Genomic DNA, 16,227 nt, shown 5'->3' on the forward strand with positions numbered 1-16,227 from the left:
TTCTGGTTTGCAATCCTCCCACCAACGGGGAACAGTTTCTCCCGCTCCACTTTGTCTAGCTCTCCCTCGTGATTTTGAACACCTCTCTCAAATCTCGCAACCTGCGGTGGCATAGTGGTTGGCACGGCTGCCTCACAGCACCAGGGACCCGGGTTTGATTCCCGGCTTGGGTCACTGTCTGTATGGAGCCTGCACATTCTCCCCGTGTCTGCATGGGTTTCCTCCAGGTGCTCTGGTTTCCTCCCACAGTCCCGAAAGATGTGTTGGTTAGGGAGCATTGGCCGTGCTAAATTCTCCCTCAGTGTACTCAAACAGGAGTGTGGCGACTCGGGGATTTTCACAGTAACTTCATAGCAGTGTTAACGTCACCCTGCAGTACAGCCTATGGCACATTAAATAAACTTGAAGCCTTCTTCCTCTGAAGCTAGTACCAACTGAGCTTCTCCAATTCATCCTCATAACTGAAGTTCCTCATTCCTGCAATCATTCTTGCGAATCCTGTCTTCACTCTCTCTCTAAAGCCTTCACGTCCCAAAGTGCAGCACTCAGAACTATAATACAGACACAATATTCCAATTAACCCAGAAAATTTGCTTCCCACTTGTTAGCATGTACAGCAATGAGTGGCACATTGGTTAGCACTGCTGCCTCACAGTGTCAGGGACCTGGGTTCGATTCCCGGCTTGGGTCACTGTCTGTGTGAAGTTTGCACGTTCTCCCAGTGTCTGCGTGCGTTTCCTCCCACACTCCCAAGGTTAGGGGGTTTGGCAATGTTAAATTGCCCCTTAGTTTGAATGGATGGGATTGGATTTGATTTATTATTATCACACTTATTAGTATACAGTGAAAAGTATTGTGTGTTGCACATTATACAAAGCATACCGTTCATCGAGAAGGAGAGAGTGCAGAATATAGTATTACAGTCATAGCTAGGGTGTAGAGAAAGATCAACTTAATGCGAGGTAGGTCCATTCAAAAGTCTGACAGCAGCAGGGAAGAAGCTGTTCTTGACTCGGTTGGTACGTGACCTCAGACTTTTGTATCTTTTTCCTGATGGAAGAAGGTGGAAGAGAGAATGTCCGGGGTGTGTGGGGTCCTTAATTATACTGGCTGCTTTTCCCGAGGCAGCGGGAAGTGTAGACAGAGTCAATGGATGGGAGGCTGGTTTGTGTGATGGATTGGGCTACGTTCACGACCTTTTGTAGTTTCTTGGGCAGGGCAGGAGCCCATACCAAGCTGTGATACAACCAGAAAGGATGCTTTCTATGGTGCATCTGTAAAAGTTGGTGAGAGTCGTAGTTGACATGCCAAATTTCCTTAGTCTTCTGAGAAAGTAGAGGCTTTGGTGGGGCTTTATTAACGATAATGTCGACATGGGGGGGGACCAGGACAGGTTGTTGGTGATTTGGACACACAAAAACTTGAAGCTCTCGACCCTTTCTACTTCATGCCCATTGATGTAGACAGGGGCATGTTCTCCTTTACACTTCCTCAAGTCGATGACAATTTCCTTCGTTTCGTTGACATTGAGGGAGAGATTATTGTCACTGCACCAGTTCACCAGATTCTCTATCTCATTCCTGTGCTCTGTCTCGTCATTGTTTGAGATCCAACCGACTTGGGTGATGTCATCAGCAAACTTGAAAATCGAATTGGAGGGGAATTTGGCCACATAGTCATAGGTGTATAAGGAGTATAGTAGGGGGCTGAAAACACAGCCTTGTGGGGCACCGGTGTTGAGGATGATTGTGGAGGAGGTGTTATTGCCTGTCCTTACTGATTGTGGTCTGTGGGTTGGGAAGTTCAGGATCCACGGAGGAGCCGAGGCCCAGGCCACGGAGTTTGGAGATGAGTTTCGTGGGAATCATGGTGTTGATGGCTGAGCTGTGGTCAATAAATCGGAGTCTGACATAGGTCTCCTTCTTATCTGTGTTGCAGGGTTGAGTGCAAGGCCAGGAGATGGCATTTGCTGTGGACCTGTTGCGGTGATAGGCAAACTGTAGTGGATCCAGGCAATCTGGGAGTGTCCAAAGATGTGCAGGTTCGGAGGATTGGCCATGCCAAATTGCCTCTTAGTGTCCAAAGATGTGTAGGTTAGGAGGATTGGCCATGCTAAATTGCCCCTTAGTGTCAAGGGGATTGATAAATATGTGGGGTTACAGGGATAGGGCTGGGGTGGGATTGTTGTCAGTGCAGGCTCGATGGGCTGAATGGCCTCCTTCTGAACAGTAGGGATTCTAGGATTCTATGACCCTACAGCTTTGTCCTGGCAACAATTGAAAGGGAAATTGAGGGGAAAAACAGGAGAGCTGGAAGGAATATCGAATGGGTGAATAACACTGAAATGTGGACTGAGGGATGCTTGAAGATAAGCATTGACAAAGCAAGACGTCACCAAGGCTGTGGTGAAAACAATCAAATTCTACAGTTTTAGCTACAGGAGATGTGGGGTGATATCATTAGCCTCTTAACATCCTTGCTCACTTAAACATTCAGCCTAAGTTGACATGTACCGATTGACATGAGACACTGAGGCAGGCTAACTAGGCCCGGATGAACTGTCAGTACTGAAAAGAACACAGGATGAAGTATAAAATCTGGACAGCAAGTGAAAAGAAGCTATAGTTGTCTGATCATCCAGTGATGGTCCACCCTAATTCCCTCCTCCTCCTGCAACTGCTCCCTCAAAATTCTCAGTCAGATCCACAGTGGGCAGAAAGGGGCCTACTCAGAAGGCCCAGCTTCAAAGATACCTGCTACCAATCGGAGAGGCTCCAGGCCTCATTATGGTGATGCATCTGTCACTGGGCCACGTTCACTCCGTACGCAATCCAGTCCCACTGTGGCTCAGTAGTCATCACACATCCTGGGCATGTCCCAGGTTAGGCTGCTGGCCTGTCACTAACGGAGTAGTCATGATGTGGATGTGCCGGTGTTGGACTGGGGTAAACACAGTAAAAAGTCTGACAACTCCAGGTTTAAGTCCAACTGATTTATTTGAGTGAGTGTACTATCAAATAAATCAGTTGGACTTAAACCTGGTGTTGTCAGACTTTTTACTAACGGAGTAGGACAGGTGAGCCAACTGGCCTCAGTATCATGGTCCAAAAAGACCAAAAAATATGTCAGGATTGGGCAGCACAGAGTGGTTAGCGCAGCTGCCTCACAGCGCCAGGGTCCTGGGTTCAATTCTGACCTCAGGTCACTGTCTGTGTGGAGTTTGCACATTCTCCTCGTATCTGTGTGGGTTTCCCCCAGGTGCTCCCGTTTCCTCCCACACTCTGGAAAATGTGCAGGTCAGCTGGATTGGCCATGGTAAATTGCCCATTAGTGTCCGGGATTAATAAATACCGAGGGTTACGGGGATAGGACCTGGGTGGGATTGTTGGCGGTGCAGGCTTGATGGGCCGAAATCCCTCCTCCTCTGCTGTAAGGATTCTATAATTCTATTCTCTGATTCTTTTGCGCCCGCACACTTGAGATTGCACGTATGAAATTGTGTGCGAGTCTGTGTGCACGTGTGTGAGACTGTGTGTACGTGACGGCTTGGGCGCTACTTGCACACATGCGTGTCAAAGTTTGTGCACGCTTGTGTTGTCAGGCCCGCACAATTATACTCATGGGTTCATGAAAAATGGGCACCCTTTCAAACAAAATGGAGAACGCACACCGCCGCAATGCAAAATGGAGTTGAGAGGTCAGGTGGCTGCTTCTTTCCTTGGCAATCAATGCTGTTTTCTTGGCGTTGGATTCGAATTCCCCAGTTTGTTGGGTGAAGAAACCTATTCTATCACAAGGAGGTGCCAATGGGTGAAACTCAAACGCGGCTGTGTGCCACTGCTCAGGTTGGCAGACACCATTTGTGTGGACAATGGGAAAGACCTACTGCGCTCACCTGACAGAAACCAGGTTTTGCGAAGGACCGTCGATGAAGACACTGGGCGGAGTTTTCCTGCCCTGCCCCAGCGGGAACTGTAGCGGGCGGGGTCGGACCATGCGAGGGTCTGTTGACCTCAGGCGGGAATTTCCGGCCTTGGAGCGAAAATCCCACCCACATTTTGGGAGAAAGGGAGAGTGGGAGAGAGAGACAGAGAGAGCGGGAACAGATCCAGACCAGCAAAGGAGGGACACTGCCCAAGATCCATCAGGATATAGACAATTTGGCCTCACCTTTGCCTATCGATCTGCACCTCAGCTGCAGCGAAGCCAGATTCTTGCTATTGCAAGCAGGAAGCTGCGAACCCATCGTCAGAACCTTTCCACCTCCATTCCCTCTGCGAAGCAAATTCCAATCACAGGACTGTAACGTTTAAAGCTGAATTTCAAGAGAACCAAGGGTGACAGTGAAATTCTGGACTCTTCTGATCCAGAGGCGGCAGGGTGGTACGGTGGTTAGCACTGCAGTCTCACATCGCCAGGACCTGGGTTCGATTCCAGCCTCAGGTCACTGTCTGTGTGGTGTCTGCACATTCTCCCCATGTCTGCATGGGTTTCCTCCAGGTGCTCCAGTTTCCTCTCTCAGTCCAAAAGATGTGCAGGTTAGGTGGACTGGCTGTGCTAAATTGCCCCTTAGTGTCAGGGGCATCGGCAGGGTAAATGCAGGGTTATGGGGCTAGCGCCTGGGTGGGATTGTGATTGGGACAGACTCGATGGGCTGAATGGTCTCCTTCTGTATTGTAGGGATGTTATGATTCAAGTGCATCTTTCGTAATCGCCTTCTGTCCTGTGTGTGTGTTTGGGTGGGTGCTGCTGTGAATGCATTCAGGTGTAGGGAAATACCATTTCTCCTCTATTTCTTTAAAATTACAAATAAAACCTTATCTTTGGTCTGTTCTTGAGAGTCCCAGCACTCAAGAGGTTTAAACACCCTTTCTCTCTCTTTGGAACACACTTGGCTCCAGTTAGTCACCAGCTGGAAAAAGAGGGAACAATCCCACCACTGCTCTGTAACACTGTACGTGCCCCCGTGTGCTTCTTCTGCACATCTACATACATGCTTGCGCGTCAACACGTGAGCATCTGCATGGCATTTGTGTGTGTCTACACGTGTGTATACACGTGTCTCAGTGCCAGTTGCTGCGTGCTGCTGTGTGAGTGGGTGCGTGTTAGCCAGGCTCTCGCTGTCCAGATCGATTGGGGTGGGGGGTGCAGTGCATATGTGTGTGCACGCACATGTGTGCGCATACGAGCGTGCACACTCGTGTCAGGGTGCATGTGTGCATGCATGTATGTGAATCTGTGTATGTGTGGGCATGTGTCTGTGTGAGAGTGTGTGTGTGTGTGTGTGTGTGTGTGTGTGTGTGTGTGTGTGTGTGTGTGTGTGTGTATGAGACAGTGTGTGTGTGTGTGTATGAGAGTGTGTGTGTGTGTGTGTGTGTATGAGACTGTGTGTGTGTGTGTGTGTGTGTGTGTATATGAGAGTGTGTGTGTGTATGAGACAGTGTGTGTGTGTATGAGTGTGTGTGTGTGTATATATGAGAGAGTGTGTGTGTGTGTATATGAGAGAGTGTGTATGGGAGTGTGTATGTGTATGAGAGTGTGTATGTATGAGTGTGTGTGTGTGTTTGAGAGTGTGTGTGTATATGAGAGAGAGAGAGAGAGAGAGAGAGCGAGAGTGTGTGTGTGTGTGTGTGTGTGTGAGTGAGTGTGTGTGTGTGTGAGTGTGTGTGTGTGTGTATGAGAGTGAGTGTGTGTGTGTGTGTATGAGAGTGAGTGTGTGTGTGTGTGTATATGAGAGAGTGTGTGTGTGTGTGTATATGAGAGAGTGTGTGTGTGTGTGAGTGTGTGTGTGTGTGTATGAGAGTGAGTGTGTGTGTGTGTGTATGAGAGTGAGTGTGTGTGTGTGTGTATATGAGAGTGAGTGTGTGTGTGTGTGTATATGAGAGAGTGTGTGTGTGTGTGTATATGAGAGAGTGTGTGTGTGTGTGAGTGTGTGTGTGTGTGTGTATGAGAGTGAGTGTGTGTGTGTGTGTATGAGAGTGAGTGTGTGTGTGTGTGTATGAGAGTGAGTGTGTGTGTGTGTGTGTGTATGTGTATGAGAGTGAGTGTGTGTGTGTGTGTGTATGAGAGTGAGTGTGTGTGTGTGTGTGAGAGTGTGTGTATATGAGTGTGTGTGTGTGAGTTTGTGTGTGTATGGGTGTGTGTGGGTTGGGGGGGAGGGGGTGGGGGGCACAGCAGGAGCTGAGAGCTGGATATCACAGGGAGCGGTTTCCCTTCCCCCAGTCCATCCAGCAGTTTGAATGGGCTGAGGAATCACACACACTCATTCCTGACTCCAGCAACAGCTGCTGGACAAACGGGAGAAGTGGAGAAGGAAGCTGGCAGCTGGGAAAGTTATTTGAGAGAGTGAAAGTTGTGTTTCTTGGAAACGGGAAGTTGTTCTGCTTTTCCCTGAGTCAGGGTAAAGGCAGTCGCCACCAAGCTCACCTCAAAGCATTCCGAGCCGCACCAAGCCCGTGTGCCTGAAGGAGTGGCAACTGTAAACCTTTCTCACACACAGCCTCACAAACCATTGTAACAAGCCGTACGAATCACGGGGAAACGTAGCTCGGAACAAGTTACTTTTCCCTTCAAAAGAATATATTGCAGTAGATGCTGCCAGACAGAGAGGGCAGTTAAAATATCAGTGAGTTTTTGATAGCAGACTCCCAGACTGATGCAGCGCGAGAGGCCTTTTGACCCAGCATGCCTGTACTAGCAAGCTGGTCAACTTCCTCCATTCTTGTCACCCACCCCGCTTTGCACCTGGCAACCTGGACCCGAACGCCAATGTCTCAGGGCAGCCAGTTTTCTCGGGTATTGCAAGTATGTAAAAGCGGGCATTTTTAAAAGATTGTAACTGATCGTGAGGGGGCATCTTTAACCCAGCAACTAGACATGCTCCCACTCACACCAGCATTAACGAATAGAACAGAATCCCTACAGTGCAGGTAGAGGCCATTTGGCCCATTGAGTCTGCACTCACAACAATTGGTGAGGCCCTATTCCTGTAACCACATGTGTTTACCCTGCTAATCCCCCTGACATTACAGACCAATCCACCTAACCGAAAGTAAATGTTATGATTGAAAAACTTTTAAGACCTTGGCAGCCGTGCATTTTTTTTTGAGAACAGAACTGCACAACCTATTTTTTTTTCAAAAGCACCCTGAGTCGGTGCTCCCCCCAACCCCACCCCCCAGCTAAAAGAGTGACTCAGTGCCCCCCTCCCCACCTAACCCATCTTTGGACACTAAGGGACAATTTACCATGGCCAATCCACCTAACCTTCACATCTTTGGACACTAAGGGACAATTTAGCATGGCCAATCCACCTAACCTGCACATCTTTGGACACTAAGGGACAATTTAGAATGGCCAATCCACCTAACCTTCACATCTTTGGACACTAAGGGACAATTTAGAATGGCCAATCCACCTAACCTTCACATCTTTGGACACTAAGGGACAATTTAGAATGGCCAATCCACCTAACCTGCACATCTTTGGACACTAAGGGACAATTCAGAATGGCCAATCCACCTAACCTTCACATCTTTGGACACTAAGGGACAATTTAGAATGGCCAATCCACCTAACCTTCACATCTTTGGACACTAAGGGACAATTTAGAATGGCCAATCCACCTAACCTACACATCTTTGGACACTAAGGGACAATTTAGAATGGCCAATCCACCCTAACCTTCACATCTTTGGACACTAAGGGACAATTTAGAATGGCCAATCCACCTAACCTGCACATCTTTGGACACTAAGGGGCAATTTAGCATGGCCAATCCACCCTAACCTACACATCTTTGGACACTAAGGGACAATTTAGAATGGCCAATCCACCCTAACCTACACATCTTTGGACTGTGGGAAGAAACCCACGCAGACACGGGGAGAACATGCAGACTCCGCACAGACAGTGAACCAAACCAGGAATCAAACCCGGGTCCCTGGCGCTGTGAGTCAGCAGTGCTAACCACTGTGCCACCGTGCCTGCCCCAGAAAAGCAGACTGTAAAGTGGGATTTTGTACGAGATACAGGCAGATCATCCAACACTGGCCTTGGCATTTTCAAACTCGCTGCTGCTTTGACATGGACTCTGATGTTACTTTATCTGCCCTTCTCCGCTAATGAGGGCGTCGCCACTGACCTCTGACTTTTCCCCCCTCCATGTATGGTGGGGGAGGGGAGAGAGAGAGAGAGAGAGAGAGAGAGATGGAGGAGGAATCAGATCCTGAGCATCGACCCCTACTGGGTAAAGTGTGGAGACCAAGCCAGACCAGCAAAGTGTCCCCTGCCCCCCACAGTCGAACAGCCCAGAGACACTCACTCTTTTAGCTGGGTGGGTTGGAGGGGGGGGCACTGACTCAGGGTGTTTTCAAAAAAAAAGGCTGCACAGTTCCGTTCTCAAAATATGCACGGCTGCCAAGGTCTTAAAAGTTTTTCAATCATAACATTTACTTTTGGGCGGAAAAAAAGTTCATTAAAAACGCAAGTGAGAGACATTGCTTGGAATTTTTTTTAAAAACACGCATGTGAGGTAATTTGCCTGTGTGGGGGAACTGAACCCCCAAACTCAGCCCAGTGGACTGAGAGCAGAAATGTAGGGGGGGGGGAGGGCGGCTGGTGGTGGGGTAAAGGTCAAGGGTCAAACCCAGCAAAACTCCCATGACGGTTCATGGGATGTGCGGTTCCTGGCTCCTTAATGAAGGTTGCTTCTTTGGGGAGGAGTGGGGGGGGGGGGGGGGGGGGCAGCGAATTCAAAGCACCACAACTTTACCTGGCTCGCCGTTGCGGGAGATCGGGGAGCGTCGTGTCTTACAAAATGGCCTCTTCGGTCACCCTTGTGGGAAGGCTGAACGTGGACGGACAGATGCAACCCCCTCCCCCGCCGCCACCGCCGCCACCGCCACCACCCTTCCCCCCCCACCTCCAACCTCCGCCCCGCAAACTCCTCTGGCTCGCCAACCTCAACAGGAAATGCTGTTGGAAGAACACTGAGTTCTGTGCGTATAAATACTCGCACAGATGTCATTACCATGTTGCAGACAACTCCACTGCACGCTTTCTCTCTCTCTCTCTCTCCCTGTCTCCCTCTTGTAACTGAGTTGTCTGCTGGAGCCCCCGTGTGCTCCACGTACAGCCAGAAATCTCCGGAATGTGGACCGCCGGGAGTGTAACGTTTGAGCAAAATGATATGCCTCCAAAAACAGCTACGTCTTATAACCTGGCTTCTGACTGAGGGCAGACACCACTATTTTCTGTGGGACTGAGTGGGAGAGAAAGATATCCACGTGGCTTTGAAAGAAAGAAAGAAAAAGACCCTTTTAAGTTGGCAATTAAATCCTTTTGGCAGACAAAGGCTGGAATTGTGTTTTCCCTCTGCGGACTGATTGCCACTTCTCCCGCGCTGCACTAATCAACTGCAGTTCATTCACACCACTACCCTGCACACCCCCCTCACCCGCTGCACCATCCTCCAGGGCAACGACCAGAGAAGATCGAGTCTTATTGCTCGGAATTAGCAGTGGGGAAGTCACGATTACAAGCCCTGCCCAGCCTCTGAGCGAGATACAGGCGTCAACCTTTTCACCAAACTCTGCAGATACTCAAGGCGGAATCCCAACATGGGATCTGGGTGTACACAGGTCAAGTGGCAACACAGGTGGAGAAGGTAGTCAAGAATGCATACGGCATGCCTGCCTTCATCGGCCGGGTTACTGAGTTTAAAAATTGGCAACTCATGTTGCAGCTTTATAGAACCTTAGTTAGGCCGCACTTGGAATATAGTGTTCAATTCTGGTCACCACACTACCAGAAGGATGTGGAGGCTTTGGAGAGGGTACAGAAAAGATTTACCAGGATGTTGCCCTGGTATGGAGGGCATTAGCTATGAGGAGAGGTTGGAGAAACTTGGTTTGTTCTCACTGGAACGACGGAGGTTGAGGGGAGACCTGATAGAAGTCTACAAGATTATGAGGGTCATGGACAGAGTGGATAGTCAGAAGCTTTTTCCCAGGGTGGAAGAGTCCATTACTAGGGGGGCACAGGTTTAAGGGGCGAGGGGCAAGGTTTAAAGGAGATGTACGAGGCAAGTTTTTTACACAGAGGGTGATGGGTGCCTGGAAATCGTTGCCGGGGGAGGGAGTGGAAGCGGATACAGTAGTGAGTCTTAAGGGGCGTCTGGACAAATACATGAATAGGATGGGAATAGAGGGATATGGTCCCCGGAAGGGTAGGGGGTTTTAGTTCAGACGGGCAGCATGGTTGGTGCAGGCTTGGTGGGCCGAAGGGCCTGTTCCTGTGCTGTAATTTTCTTTGATCTTTGTTCTATGGGGCAGGGAAGGGGTGCCAACTTGTTGAGTTATCGTCAACCTGAGTTTGTCTGAACCTCTCTATGTTGCTCACTGTTCTCAGCCACCCCCATCGTCCCAGAGCCCACTGACCAATATTGGCTCCTGCTCTAGCACGGTCTCCATCTTTAAGAAGAACCGAGTTCTCCCTCATGGCCTCTGTAATCTCCTCCAGCCCCCACAGCATTCCCAAGAACTCTGCCCATGCCCTACTTCCAGCCTGACTGGGGTCCTGTCGCTCCATCGTTGGGCAGCCTGGAGCTCTGGAATGCCTGGCCTTCAGCAAGGGGAGTCCAGGGTTATGGAGATAAGGCTGATCTGAACTCCTGAGGATTAGTGGGGGTTGAGGACTATCACATCAGGTCAGCCATGATCTCATTGAATGGAGGAGCAGAATCAATGGGCTGATGGGCAGCAGTGCTAACCACTGTGGGGGTGGCACAGTGGGTTAGCATTGCTGCCTCACATTGCCAGGGACCCGTGTTCGATTCCAGTCTCGGATCACTGTCTGTGCGGAGTCCGCACATTCTCCCCGTGTCTGCGTGGGTTTCATCTGAGTGCTCCGGTTTCATCCCACAGCACGAAAGACGTGCTGGTTAGGGTGCACTCACCAAGCTAAATTGACCCTAGTATCAGGGGATTAGTGGGGTAAATACATGAGGTTATGGGGATAGGGCCTGGGTGGGATTGTGATCGGTGCAGATTGTGATGGGCCAAATGGCCTCCTTCTACACTCTATGAATGGCCTGTTTCTGCTCCTACACCTTCCACCTCCTTTGACCTTGGTCACCAGTCCTGGTATCTCATGTGGCTTGGTGCCAACCTTTGCTTCTGCTAAGGCTAGGGAATTCCTAACCACTTCGAAAGGCGCTATATCAATGCAAGTGGCTGTTGTCAACACTGTCAGTACAGTGGTAGCACTCAGTACGAAATTGTTTCTCACTGGATTCACTGAGTAACTTCAACGACCCATTTGCCAAGCACATCGAAGGGCAGCGCCACAGAACTGCCCACAGTATAACTACAGTCGCCAGAGCAGGCCGCTCCTTCATTCTCAAAGAAAGCACAGGGTCCCTCTCCACTCTCCTTGGGTTCGAGCCTCGCGTATAAACAATCGGTAGTGGCGTTATCACACGCCCAAGCTTCACACCTCCAACACCATTCCTCGTACAGCACTCAACCTCTGGCTCCCAGAGAGAGCAACAGAGGATAACTCCACAATTGCAAAGGCCCCTCCGACCTTCCTCGTTTCTCCAGGCCACTTCCTGCCAGCGCGGGTTGAAATCAGGGAACGCTGCCTTTGGGAATGTCAGTGGGAATGGGGGGGGGGTGGGCCCGATGTATCATGACCCCTCACCCTGCCTTCAAAATGCTTGCAACTTAGACAATGGAGAAGTGGAGTCTCCTACCTTTACACTTGTTCGTTGTCTTGTCCAAAATGGCCTTGGTGGAGACTATCTTACCGTACCTGTCCAGAAGCAAAGAAAAAAAAATTTAGAAGCAAAATGGCGGAGGCAGCAGTTTCGATCAGGTCGTGGAATCGAGACTGATGTTCCCAGTCAGTCCTGAGGGGGCGCTTTGCTATCCGAGGCACCACCCTCAGTCAGCCAACCTTGGGTGGGTGTAAACTGCACACCCCCCCCAGCCCGAGCACCAAGAACAGCAGGGGGTACTCCCCAGGGCACTGGCCAATATTCACCCCTCCGCCTACATCAATAAAAAGCAGAATATCATCATCACATTACTGTTTGTGGGAGCTTGCTGTGCATAAATTGATTGTTGTGTCTCCGACTCGACACAGCGAGTGGGGATGTGGTGGTGTAGTGGCATTGTCCATAGACTACCAATCCAGAGACCCAGGTAATGCTCTGAGGACCTGGGTTCGAATCCCACCACAACAGATGGTGGAATTTGAATTCAATTTAAAAAATCTGGAATGAAGAATCTACTGATGACCATGAAACCATTGTCGGAAAAAAACCCATCTAATGCACCCTAACCAGAATGTCTTTTGGAGTGTGGGAGGAAACTGGAGCACCTGGAGGAAACCCACGTAGACACGGGGAGAATGTGCAGACTCCTCACAGACAGTGACCCAAATGGGGGATTGAATCTAATGTTGTTTAGATTTGATTTGATTTATTCCAAAGATGTGCAGGTTAGGTTGATTGGCCATGATAAATTGGCCGTGTTAGCGGGATTGTAAGGGTAAATATGTGGGGTTAAGGGAATAGGGCCCAGATGGGATTGTGGTCAGTGCAGACTCGATGGGCTGAATGGCCTCCTTCTGCACTGTAGGGATTCTATGATTTAATATTGTCACATGTATTGAGATACAGTGAAAAGTATTGTTTCTTGCGCGCTGTACAGACAAAGCATACTGTTCGTAGAGTACATAAGGGAGAAGGAAAGGAGGGCGCAGAATGTAGTGTTACAGCCATAGCTAGGGTGTAGAGAAAGATCAGCTTAATATTTGATTTGATTTATTAGTGTCACATGTATTGGGATACAGTGAAAAGTATTGTTTCTTGCGCACTATATAGACAAAGCATACCATTCATAGAGTACATAGGGGAGAAGGAAAGGAGAGAGTGCAGAATATAGTGTTATAGCTTGACCTTCATACTTCCAATGTCCAATAGGATCTATAATTGAAAAGTCATTCATCCCACCAGATTACTGTCCCCACGGTGGCACGGTGGTTAACACTGCTGCCTCACAGTGCCAGGGAGCCAGTTCAATTCCGGCCTTGGGTCACTGTCTGTGAGGAGTCTGCATGTTCTCCCCGTGTCTGCGTGGGTTTCCTCCGGGTGCTCCAGTTTCCTCCCACAGTCCAAAGATATGCAGGTTAGGTGGATTGGCCATGCTAAATTGTCCCTTAGTGTCCAAAGATGTGTAGGTTAGGTGGATTGGCCATGCTAAATTGCCCCTTAGTGTCCAAAGATGTGCAGGTTAGGTGGATTGGCCATGCTAAATTGTCCCTTAGTGTCCAAAGATGTGTAGGTTAGGTGGATTGGCCATGCTAAATTGTCCCTTAGTGTCCAAAGATGTGCAGGTTAGGTGGATTGGCCATGCTAAATTGTCCCTTAGTGTCCAAAGATGTGTAGGTTAGGTGGATTGGCCATGCTAAATTGCCCCTTAGTGTCCAAAGATGTGTAGGTTAGGTGGATTGGCCATGCTAAATTGTCCCTTAGTGTCCAAAGATGTGCAGGTTAGGTGGATTGGCCATGCTAAATTGTCCCTTAGTGTCCAAAGATGTGCAGGTTAGGTGGATTGGCCATGCTAAATTGTCCCTTAGTGTCCAAAGATGTGTAGGTTAGGTGGATTGGCCATGCTAAATTGCCCCTTAGTGTCCAAAGACGTGCTGGTTAGGGTGCACTGGCCGTGCTAAATTCTCCCTCAGTGTTACCTGAACAGGAGTGTGGCGACTCGGGGATTTTCACAGTAACTTCATTGCAGTGTTAATGTAAGCCGACTTGTGACACGAATAAATAAACTTTACTTCAACTTGATGTTGAAAGCGCGCAATCAGCTTCGAGATGCTTCCCCCTCCCCCCACTCCCTTCCCCAGCAGGGTAAAGGTTTCCAGAGCTAAATGGAGTGGGAGCCTCTATAAATAAGTCCCATCACGTGCAAAAAATATTTCCTGCTCGTGTCAGCTGCAGCCTCGAGAGGTGCGTATAAATTTCCTGAATGACTCATTCAAGCAAAGGCATCCGTGTGATCTCATGGTCTTTTTGAATGACTCGGTGTCCATTACAGTTGATTCCGGTGATTAATGGTTCCGGCAGCCAAGTTCGTGCGAGGAACTTACTGACTGATTCAGGCTCTGTCTCCTGGCCAGGAGGTGCAGTTCCACAAAGAACCCCCCCCACTATCTGAGACACTAATCCTGGTAACCCCTGCATGGACCATCAGGGGTCACCAGTGAGCGAGCCGGAGTCAGATTCCGACCACCCTCCCATTCTCCCGAGCAAATCTCTTGGCCCTTTTCCCGCTGAAGGTGGGCCACGACTGAAAGCTTCACCAATGTCATCGGCAAGGCGCCTGTTTATTTTGGAACCGGCCAACCGCCATGCCAGTGCCACACTGCGACTGCCATCCTGTGCCAAACCACCTTCGCACCAGCTGTGAAAGACAGCCGCGAGGGCCTGGGCACAGCAACTCTGCCAGCTTCACTCATTGGCCCAGTTCACCGCGAGGTCAGTCGCTTGGCTGACAGTGGGACCAGCCGATAATCGCACCCCACTGGCATCAGTAGATGCCACAGCACGGCAGCGACATTGATGTCCACAGCACGGTGGCAGAGTGGTTAGCACTGCTGCCTCATAGCGCCAGGGACCCAGGTTCAATACCAGCCTCGGGTCACGGTCTGTGTGGAGTTTGCATGTTCTCCCTGTGTCTGTGTGGGTTTCCTCTGGGTGCTCTGGTTTCCTCCCACAGTCCAAAGATGTGTAGGTTAGGGTGGATTGGCCATGCTAAATTGTCCCTTAGTGTCCAAAGATGTGTAGGTTAGGGTGGATTGGCTATGCTAAATTGTCCCTTAGTGTCCAAAGATGTGTAGGTTAGGGTGGATTGGCCATGCTAAATTGTCCCTTAGTGTCCAAAGATGTGTAGGTTAGGGTGGATTGGCCATGCTAAATTGTCCCTTAGTGTCCAAAGATGTGTAGGTTAGGGTGGATTGGCCATGCTAAATTGTCCCTTAGTGTCCAAAGATGTGTAGGTTAGGGTGGATTGGCTATGCTAAATTGCCCCTTAGTGTCCAAAGATGTGCAGGTTAGGGTGGATTGGCCATGCTAAATTGCCCCTCAGTCATGGGGATCAGCAGAGTAAATACGTGGGGTTACAGGGATAGGGCCTGGGTGGGATTATGGTCAGTACAGGCCTGATGGGCTAAATGGCCTCCTTCTGCACTGTAGGGATTCTATGACTGGCGGGTTGTTTGTCTTCCAGGCATGCTGGGAGGTCTGACTTGTTGAGAAGCTTCAAATGTCGAGATGCGGAGTGCAGGGGGAGTGGAATGGGCGCCGTCCTGAGGAGAATGGGCCTACTGGCTCAGCAATCGGCCATGTTGGCATCATGTACCCACGGTAGTAGTGAGGTGGCTTGTCTTTGACTAGTACAGATGTGATGGGCTGAAGGGCCTTTTCCAGTGCTGTGGACCTCTGTGACAACCTAGATCAGATGTCATGCCATGGCTCAAACCACCTCAAACTGTCCAAGTGAAGCTCGATGCAAGCTCGAGAAACAACATCTCTTTTGTCGATGAAGCATTCCACATCTGAATGTACCCGTTTCCTATGACAACCACTGAACCTATTTTCACAGGCAGCAGATGGGGGCAATTCATACCTTCTTTCTGCCCATCTTTTGCCTCCTATCCCATCACCATTGCTATTGGCTTGGCAGCATAGCCTTTTCTCATTCGCTGCCTTTCATCCTATCACAGATCTTCTATTTTGTTTCTATCCTCTTCTATTTTCCTTTCTGTCCTTTCCCTGCCTGTTTCCTTGCTTAAAAGCTGTTTCAACTTTGTCTACTTCCGATTAGGGTCATCAACCTGAAACGTTAACTGTTTCTCTCTCCCCACAGACACTGCCCGACCTGCTGAGTTTTTCTCTGATTTTATTTCCGATTTTCAGCAGGATTGTGCTCTTGTTCCACATCATAGTTACAGAGGTCCACAGCACTGGAAAAGGCCCTTCGGCCCATCGCATATGTACTAGTCAAAGACAAACCACCTCACTATTCCAATCCCATTTTCCAGCACTCGGCACATAGCCTCATAGACACTGCAAGCCCTTATCTAAATATTTTTAGAATCATAGAGGTTTACAGCATGGAAACAGGCCCTTCGGTCCAACTTGTCCATGCCGCCCTT

At 49.5% G+C, this 16,227-nt stretch overlaps 1 protein-coding gene across 5 annotated transcripts in view; it reads right to left on the reverse strand.

The window, feature by feature from the left end:
* The window catches only part of rbms2b (RNA binding motif, single stranded interacting protein 2b), a 210,182-nt gene that overhangs the window by 70,310 nt on the left and 123,645 nt on the right, over positions 1–16,227 (reverse strand). For all 5 annotated transcript variants that reach the window (XM_080182981.1, XM_080182984.1, XM_080182982.1 and 2 more), the window contains exon 3: positions 11,756–11,814. In XM_080182981.1, coding sequence (XP_080039107.1) covers positions 11,756–11,814 — 59 coding nt within the window. The remainder of the gene's footprint in view (positions 1–11,755; positions 11,815–16,227) is intronic.

Source organism: Carcharhinus amblyrhynchos, unplaced genomic scaffold (assembly GCF_965287045.1).
Source record: "Carcharhinus amblyrhynchos unplaced genomic scaffold, sCarAmb.v2.hapA chromosome_107, whole genome shotgun sequence".
Taxonomy (NCBI): domain Eukaryota; kingdom Metazoa; phylum Chordata; class Chondrichthyes; order Carcharhiniformes; family Carcharhinidae; genus Carcharhinus; species Carcharhinus amblyrhynchos.